General features: G+C 63.9%; 1 protein-coding gene across 1 annotated transcript in view; it reads left to right on the top strand.

Moving 5' to 3' along the window:
• LOC105825544 (ankyrin repeat and MYND domain-containing protein 1-like) overlaps positions 1-8,626 on the top strand; it is a gene marked incomplete at its 5' end in the record, with an annotated part of 50,454 nt that overhangs the window by 7,670 nt on the left and 34,158 nt on the right. The window contains 2 exons of the mRNA XM_012663387.1: positions 4,660-4,800; positions 6,188-6,328. Of these exons, the coding sequence (XP_012518841.1) occupies positions 4,660-4,800; positions 6,188-6,328 (282 nt within the window). The remainder of the gene's footprint in view (positions 1-4,659; positions 4,801-6,187; positions 6,329-8,626) is intronic.

Raw genomic sequence — 8,626 nt, forward strand, 5'->3', positions numbered from 1 at the left:
GGGCTTTGGCCTTGACATTCCACCTTTAGCCCGACAGCCCAGCCCGCAGAACACGTAGCTGAGAAAGAAACAGATTTTCTTTAAAGCGGAGAGACACGGTGTCTGATTTTGTATTTTTTCCTAAAGACAGTATGCGCCGCCGTCCCTGCCGAGAGGGAGGCCGTGGCCTTTCCCAGAGCAGCTTCTCCCACCCTGAGGCGACACTTGCCATTAGCAAACACACCCACGGGGGTTTTGCCCTTAAGTTAACCTGCACTTGGCGCCAGTTCTTTGACGAGAGAAGAACCTTCCGTGTTTCTGCCAACTCCCGCTGTGACTGCGGTCCGCTGCCTTTGTATCTTGACGGCCCCAGGTCGTTCCCTGATTCAAGGCCGGACTGACGCCGTCCTGGCTACCTGTTCCGCGCACCCAGTCCACGGACACTGGCGGCATCGACGGTGCCATACACATTCCAGAGGGACGACGTGACCTGGTGCCAGGGCCACCTTGCGCCCCCCGTGGAGGGGCCGTGGTGCGCCGTCAGCCACGTTGCCATGGAATTTACCCGTTTTGTTTTCTCCTCTGGTTACGTAAACTCGCGTCCAGCCGCCTGTTTGGGCGCCCAGCTTTACTCCGAGGGCGCTGGTGGTGGAGGAGCCGACGGCACTCTTGGCGCCAGCCTTACACTCTCGTGCCCGCGGGCAGGCGGGTCTCTCTGCCCAGGCTGCTTCGCCAGAGCTTATTTCCGGCCTTCCAGCTTGGAAATTAAACTTCTTTTCCAAGTGTCAGGTCATGCTGAAAATAGAGATTTTGATTAAGACCCAGGATAATTTCATAATGTTCTAGGTTTACTGATTGGACTCTGTCTTTGAAAAGGATTAAGGGCTCAGCCTTTACACGTGGTACAGGCGTCCTCCACTGATTCGTTCATTTGTTTACCCTCCGTTCGCTCCTGACCATGTCTGTCTCCCAGAGGGGAGTCTTTTTGATTAAAATATCTGAGTCGGTCGGGGCACGTGAGATTGCCCACTCCTCCCTGGGCCTCTGCCCTCTGGCCGCCTGTGCGCAGCTGGCGCGATTGGGCGTGCAGCATCCGCCAGCGTACCCTTGCGCACCTCCCCCATCTGAGGTGGGGGGCGCTGTCCTGATGTGGCCCACCCGAATGGGACACTGAGACAGGGCGTGGCAGGTGGCTTTTGTGGGAGGGGTCCCAGGAAGCGTAAGTGAGGAACGGGGAAGGGGGCAGGGCCGGGAGGGGTGGCGACGTGTGCGGGGGATGGGGTGGGTGCCGGTGGTGTCTGGAGTGCTGGGGGCGCCGGGCTGTGGACCTGCAGACCAACCCTCGTGGCTGGTGTTGCCCCTGGAACTGGAGCCCCTCCCTTCCGTGCTGCCCTGAGCGCAGGCCGAGAAGCGTCCAGGGCCCGGGACCGTCAGCTCATGGAGCAGACACCGAGGGGAGAGGTTGCACACGCGGGCACTGCTGGCTCCACCTCCAGCACGGGGCGGCCACTGACAGCATCTGCATTGGGATTTACTGATAGAATGTTCTGGTGTCTAAAGGTCTATTTTAGTCCATTTATGCAGCTCTAGCGAAATACCTGAGACTGCGCCACGTACGAGGAACGGGGATTCATTTCCTCCAGCGCCGGAGCCGGGGAGCCCACGACCGAGGCGCCTGGCGAGGGCTGCTCTCTGCCTCCAGGATGGCGCCTCGATGCCGCGTCCTCCGGAGGGGAGGACCCCGCGTGCCCCGGGGCAGGAGGCTGCGCGAGCCTCTTCCACGAGGGCCTGACCCCGGCAGGGGGGAGCAGCCCGCCCGCGTGCCCACCGCCCCCCGAGGCCCAGCCGCTAACCCACTGTGCAGCCATCGGGCCTCGAACCCGACTTTGCAGGGGATGGTCCAGCCCGTGCGGGTCACCCAGGGCTCGTGCCGCAAACACCCTCGCAGGGGCGGCAGGCCACGCAATCGAGGCATTAACACTCCTTCCTGGGCACCTGGACGGTCACAAAAAGCAGGATAAATAAAAGCTAAAAATGGCCTCATGGCCATTCATGGCGGACTGTGCTGTGGGGCGAGTTTGCACCGAACTTGAACGAGATGGTCCCATGTTCCACTCCCCAGGCCCCGGACTCGGGAGCCGGGCTCAGGCCCACGGGCGGAGGCCGCCTGACCACGGCACTCGCTCGCTGCCCGCGCTCTCCGCACTGCGACTCTTTAAACATGCCGTGCGCCCTGGGAGCCTTTTAGGCTGTCCACAGACCGTGTCCTCGTTCTTTTTTCTCTTGTTTCTGGAACACCTGTGTGCATTTCACTGGACGTGGGGAGCAATTCATTCACCTGGTCCTGGCGGACGGGCAGCTGACGTCGTCTGTTCTCAAAGGTGCCGTGCGTGAAGCTCCTCGGGCCCCACGGCGCTGTGCGGATCTGCCTGGAGCAGGTTCCCCCGAGAGGTCCGGCCGCTCCCGTGCTTGGAGTTAGGGCCCTGACACGCACAGCGCTGTCCCCACCCCCACCGCGGTGGAAAACAGCCCCTCAGATTGGCGCTTCTCCCGCTGGTGCGTTTGTTCGTGCGTTTGAAGCCCTCAGTGGCCCCTTTGCTGGGACCATCCAGACGCTGCCCAGCGTGCTCTGGCAGTGGGGCAGTTCGGCCAGCGCCGGGGACACAGCGCCCGCGGTGGCAGCAGAGCAGGGTTCCAAGGTTGATCCCGTTTACGTGGCACAGCCAGGAAATCCAAAGAGCTGCTAAGCGTGTACACGTTACACTGAACATCGACATGGGTGCTAGCGACACGGTCTATCCGCGGGCCGTGCTTCCCTGCAGAGCCGGATGTTCGGTTTGGCTCTTAGCGCCAGGACGCCTGCGTTTCAGGGGGGTAGAACTACATTTTTTCTAGAATCTGACTGTAAGCCTGTTCTCAATGGGATCTTACCAATACACGAGACAGCACAAAACAGATGAGAAAAAAATCCTCTAAACGCGAGAGAAGAACTCAGCACCCTTCTCTGCGCAGCCTCTGCCCACGGCGCGTCTGGCCGTGCTGGGGACTCCCGGCATTCAGTGCCAGCGTCGCCTGTCCCACGGCCCTCCGAGGGCTTCCCACTCCGGGCTGCGTTTTGCACCTCACGGCCCCGCCTGGGTTCCTTGTGTGCTGTCTGCAGGTCAGCACCTGGTCAGCCTCGCCGGGAGGGTCTGTCGTGGCGAACTTCACGTCCTCACGCTGCCGAAAACGTCATTATTTTTCCCTTTTGCTCGAGTAGCTGGATGTAGAATTCTGGGTCCAGAATTGTTTTCTCTCAGAACTTTGAAGGTCCTGCTTCCCCGTGTCCCGGCGTCCGTGGGACGTGACGGCGAGGGTGACACTCACCTTTGCGGGCGACTCCTCCTCCCTCCTGCTCAGGTAAACGGCTCGGCCCTGGGTCGGAGGGTTGGACCCGAGGAGTTTTCCTGTGTTATTTCTCGAGTGTTTCTCTTCACCGTGCTCCGTACCGTCCTCCTGAAGCTCCTGCGTGGTGGACGGTAGAAGCCGGAGCCCTCGAACATGCTCCTAATTTTTATTTTTGGGGTGTGTTTTCTGTTCATTCATACTTCTGCTCTGTTGGGGACGTTTCTGAGCTCACTCGTCCTTGTCTCTGGACTCAGCGGCCCGCTGAGCTCGTCCCGCCGTGAATGTAGCGCTTGTCTCATGTCGGTTTGAACTCTCAGACCTCGGGTGGGTTCTGTCGCGATGCGGCGTCTGCCAGTCCTTCTGGCGCCAGGGCTGCAGTTCCTGCCGAGTCCTGTGCGCTCGCGACCCCTGCCCACCTGGGCTTGAGTCGTCTGGGGTCAGCCGCTGTCCCCTGCGGTGCTGGGTGTCCCGCGCCAGGAGGTCCCGGCTGCTGTGGGCTCCTCTTGTTGTCGCCTCTGCCAAAGTGCCCGGCTGCCGCCGCGGTCCTGCTCGCTGCTGTGGGTGCCGGGCCCCAGGGGGCGAGCCAGGCCTGCTCTCCAGCTCAGAGACTCCGTTCCACCTGTGAGACAGCGGCTGCCGGGCCCGTCTGCCCTCCACCCTCAGAGGGCCGTCCTGGGCGCCCTTCTCCACGGCGGCTCCCCGTCTGAGCAAGGCCATACTTCGGGGCACTGGGGCCGGGGGTGCGAGCTGGGGAGTCTCCGCCTGGCCCCACGGCCTGCTCCCAGAGACCAGGTCCCCCGACCACCTCCGTACTGCAGTGCCCGGGACGGTCCTGCACGGACGCTCCAGACCGATGGCCAGAGGCCACTGTGGCTGGAGAACAGATGGGCCAGGGGCTGCGTGGCCATCAGCGTGGGGGCGTCTGAGCCAGGGCCTGGCAGGGACGGGAAGGGGCTTTTCTTAGAGGAGTATATGGACGACTGGTTTAAAACCATGCTGGTTCAGGCCCAGCGCTCCTGCCTGTGGCCTGGCAGGCAGGGTGTCTTGCGGGGAAGACACGTGGATTTCACGGCGTGTTGGGAGCTTTCAGTCCCTTCAGTCACTAGCGGGCACTTGCCTGCCGCTGCTTCGCAGACCCTTGCCCTGCACGTCCCGGGGCTGGCGAGGGTGAGATGGTGTCGCTGACTCTCGAAGGAGTCGGGCAGTGCGTCCCTGGCATCTGGGCCTCCAGGGAGCTCACCTGCCCGGCGCTGGGATCACCTGTCTTCCCCCACCCCTGTGCTCCCTCTGCAGCTGGGGGCCCTGACGCCCCTCCACATCGCCGCTGCCCTCCCCGGGGAGGAGGGCGTCAGGATCACGGAGCTGCTGCTGCACGCCGTCACCGACGTGGACGCCCAGGCGGCCGACCAGGACCACGTGTACGGGCCGGACAAGGTGCGTCGTCTACGACAGGCGGGAGGGGAGCGGGGACCCCGCCAGGCCGAGGCGTCCTCTCTGACCGGGGCTCACTGAGCATCTCGGGCCCCCTGGAGTGGGACGGAGCCAGGGCAGGTCCAGAACAGCTCACCCAGATGACAGGCTTGTTTTGATATCAAGAGGCAAAACTAACGGATTAAAATAAGTGAGGTAAGAGCCGTTTGTTCAGGCAGCTCAGCCGAGCATGGGGGCCCATGAGGACAATTTGCAGGTAACTCGATGTCACGCCTTTCAGAAGGTTGTCTTTGAGGCTGTCCTGCCCCGCCCTGCCCCGAGCTGTCCCGCCCTCCTCCCAGCCACCCCTGTGCAGCAGGGTGGCCCCTCACAGCCCCTTTTTGTCCCCTTGGCCTCTCACCTGCTGTTCTCGGGAGCCATGGCCCTGAGCGGGCTCTGAGCTCGGAAGCGCCCGGCCACGGCGAGCTGTCGTCGACGCCCTTGTCCACTTCGGCCTGTGCTGAGGGCAGTGGCTGGCCTTGGGGTGGCATGTGGTTTCCCGTCCTCGGGGAGAGGCCGCCAGGCTGGGCTTGTCTCCTTTCGTTGACAAGAGTTGTGTTCACCCGGACAATGTGGGGACCCAGAGATGGTGGCGCTGCAGGGCCCCTGGAGCTCGAGTGCTGTGGCCGAGTGGGCTGATGCCTGTCCCCCGGGCGCCTGGCTGGAGGGAGCAGGGCAGGATGGGCTGGCTGCCCGGGGCGGGGCTTCCTTGGGGTGGCACCACAGCAGCCTCCGGAAGGCAGGGGTGGGGCCTGGGCACAGTCGCCCCAGAGGCCTGCCGGGGCGGGAGATGCGTGGGAACGGGGGGCGGGTGCAACATGAGGCAGGGGTGGGGGGCTGGCAGGGCTTGTGTCCCCAGTTCACACTGAGCTGTGGCCTCTCCACTTGCAAGTCAGCTCTAAACTGCCTCCGCCATGGGCCTTCCTGGCCTTTCCAAGCTCCCAAAGACCCCCGGCCATGGCCGTGGAGCCCCGTCTCCCTTCCTCGAGAGCTGAGCCCCTTGAGGGAAGGAGCTCTGTCGTCTTCGTCCTCGTGCCCCAAAGAGACTTGTCCAGCCCCGACACGTGGCAGAAACTGCTGGGCGTGTGGCCCGTGCGGCTCACTGCGTGTGAGATCCGTCAAGGGAGGGCGCGGCGTGGGTCTGACCACTTGTGGGTGTCGGGCACACGGAGCCCGGCGCCAGCACTCGAGGGTTTCGTGGGATGGAGCCACAGACCCGCAGCCCGGGGGAGGCTCGCTCGCTCCTGTAGCTGTTTCCCGGGGCTTGTGGCCTGCCCTGGCCGGCGTGTGTAGGTCTCCGGGCGCTCGGAGGAGGCCGGGGCCGGGACTTGAGCCCTCCGTTTGCGCACAGCCAGACCTGTTGTTCTCAAGCATGAAGCTCAGCAACGAGCCAGGCCCGCCCAGCACCTACTACAGCCCGCACGCGGCCCTCCCGCAGGAGGGGGGCAGGACGGCTCTGCACGTGGCCTGCGAGCGGGAGGGCAACAGCAAGGTGAGCGCGGGGCGCCCAGCCGCTGGGCCGCAGCCCACCAGGTTGTGCGTCCTCAGGCTGAGCCGTAGGCGACAGCCAGGGGCACGTGGGGTGGGAGGAGTGGAGGACGGGGGGCTCCGGCCCCAGGGCCGCAGGGACGACCGTGTCGGAGCAGCCCCGGGCCAGGCAGCCGTGTGTCTGTGCACGTGTGCGAGTGCCTTTGCCGTGCTTGCTGTGGGTGTGCGTGAGCTGCACACGTGTGTCTGTGTGTGTAGGTGTGCGCATACCCGCACACACCTGCAGGCCCCCGAGCACATCTGAGTGTGAGCGTGTGCATGTAGCTCAGTGTGTGGACACGGACATGGGTGTGGAAGCGTGTGCGTGCCTGGGGAATGCACACGTGCACGCGGTCTCTGGGTGCCGGCTCCGGGCTGGGAGCCCTTGCGTGTGGCCCCCCACAAGGTCCTGGCGGCTGTGGTCCAGCCAGTGGCTCTCCCACCTGCAGGGCGGCCGCCCTCAGTCCTCCTGCCTCAGCAGAGGGCACTGCCCACAGTGGAACAGGATGCAGTAGGGTAAAATCAAATAGGGCATAGCGCAGAGCGTGTGCCTAACCACGCGGAAGGCCACACGTGCCTACGTGCGCACAGGTGTGGGGCCTGGGTTGCAACGTGGAGTCCGTTTCTTGCTGCAGGACCCAGTCAGACACATGTGGGAGCCTCTGGCCGGGCTGCAGCTGTCCTGTGCTTCTGACTCCGTCTGCCGCTGTCACCGGCCTCTGACTCAGGCCCAGGAGCCCTGGGAGGTGTCCCATTGGCCCTCCAGCTGCTGCCTCCTGCCTGCCCTGGGGGTCGGTGCCCAGCAAGTGGGGCGCAGGAACTGTGCTGAGGAGGGCGCATGGCCGGGTGGGTGTGGGGACACCGGGCAGCCGGGTCTCAGCTCTGCCTGTGGTGGCCAGTGCAGCCTGGCCCGTCAGCGTGGGGCACACAGCAGGCTGAACCTCAGTTTACCTACCCATAAGATAGAACTGATGACCCTGGGCCTGTGGCAAGGTCAGTTTGCCGCCTCCCAGGGCGACCACTTGTGTGTTCCTGACACGTGGGGCCACGTGTGTGAGTGGCGTGTGCGGCGTTAGGAGGGACGGGGGCAGGTGGACACAGGCCGTCTGCTTCAGAGCATCCCTGGGCAAAGGCTCCTTGGTGGGTAGGGGAGGGAGCAGGCCCCTGGGGGTCTTCCTGGGGACGGGCCACCACCCTGACCAGAGCCGCCTGGGGGTCCCACGAGCACGGGAAGAAGGAAGAACGGGGCGGCTCGGCGGCAAGAAGGCCCGGGCCCAGCCACCGTGCACAGGCCTGGGCTTTGAACACCAAGTTCCCACCACACACTGTGTCCTTTTTGCTGACGGCAGGTTTGGAAAAGTTCTGGGGAAACAGAGTCAGGAGACACTAAACGTGGCGCTGTCGTAGGTGAGGGACAGACCTCGGGTGAAATCCAGCGCCGAGAGCACGAAGGCTGCAGCAGTGCGGCCGCGCATCTGCGCTCCCGCAGGGGAGGAGGGAGGGGGCCTCCCCCCAGGCCCCCAGCAGCTTCCGAGGGGAAGGGGAGGGGCGCGGAGGCCAGGCCAGCCGTGGGGGTCTCGGCAGGGCAGTGGCAGCCTGGCCTGAGATGAGAGAGTCCCTGCAGGTGAGCACGAGCCACTATGGCAACTCCCTGCGAGCTTCTGAGGGTAGAGGAAGCGGAGCGGGGAGAGGCCCAGGTTGTAAGACGGGTGTTTCCTAAAGGGAAGGAGAGTGTTGCCGGCTTCTGAGCGAAAAGGAAAGCGGAGGGACTGGCTGGGGGAGGAGGGCAGGACAGTGAAGGGGCGAGGGTGGGCCACCCCTCCAGTGCAGAAAATGCCCTCTTTGGCTGAGGCTGGGGGCATTTAAAAAAAAAAAAAAAGACAGGATCTTGCTCTGTCGCCCAGGCTGGAGTGCAGCGGCCCAGTCACCGCTCACTGCAGCCTCGAGCTCCTGGGCTCAAGGAGTCCTCCCAGCCCGGCCTCCCAAAGTGCTGGGCTGCAGGTAAGAGCCGCCACGCCCGGCCAGAGGCTGGGTTCTTCACATGCAGGTGTTCCCGCACGACCCGGAGCGCTGGCGAAGGAGGTGTTCCTAGTCACACCCAGTGCGTGCCAGGTCCTGCCCGGAGGGTCGTCTGGTCTGGACTATCCCTGTCCACTGAAAACAAGCTGTACATCAATTTACACCTCAGTGTTCTGTGGAAATGATGAATGTTTAGAGAACATCCTCTCAGTCTGAAGATGCATGCACTGACCCACCCACCCAC

Source organism: Propithecus coquereli, unplaced genomic scaffold (assembly GCF_000956105.1).
Source record: "Propithecus coquereli isolate 6110/MARCELLA unplaced genomic scaffold, Pcoq_1.0 Scaffold803, whole genome shotgun sequence".
Classification (NCBI taxonomy): domain Eukaryota; kingdom Metazoa; phylum Chordata; class Mammalia; order Primates; family Indriidae; genus Propithecus; species Propithecus coquereli.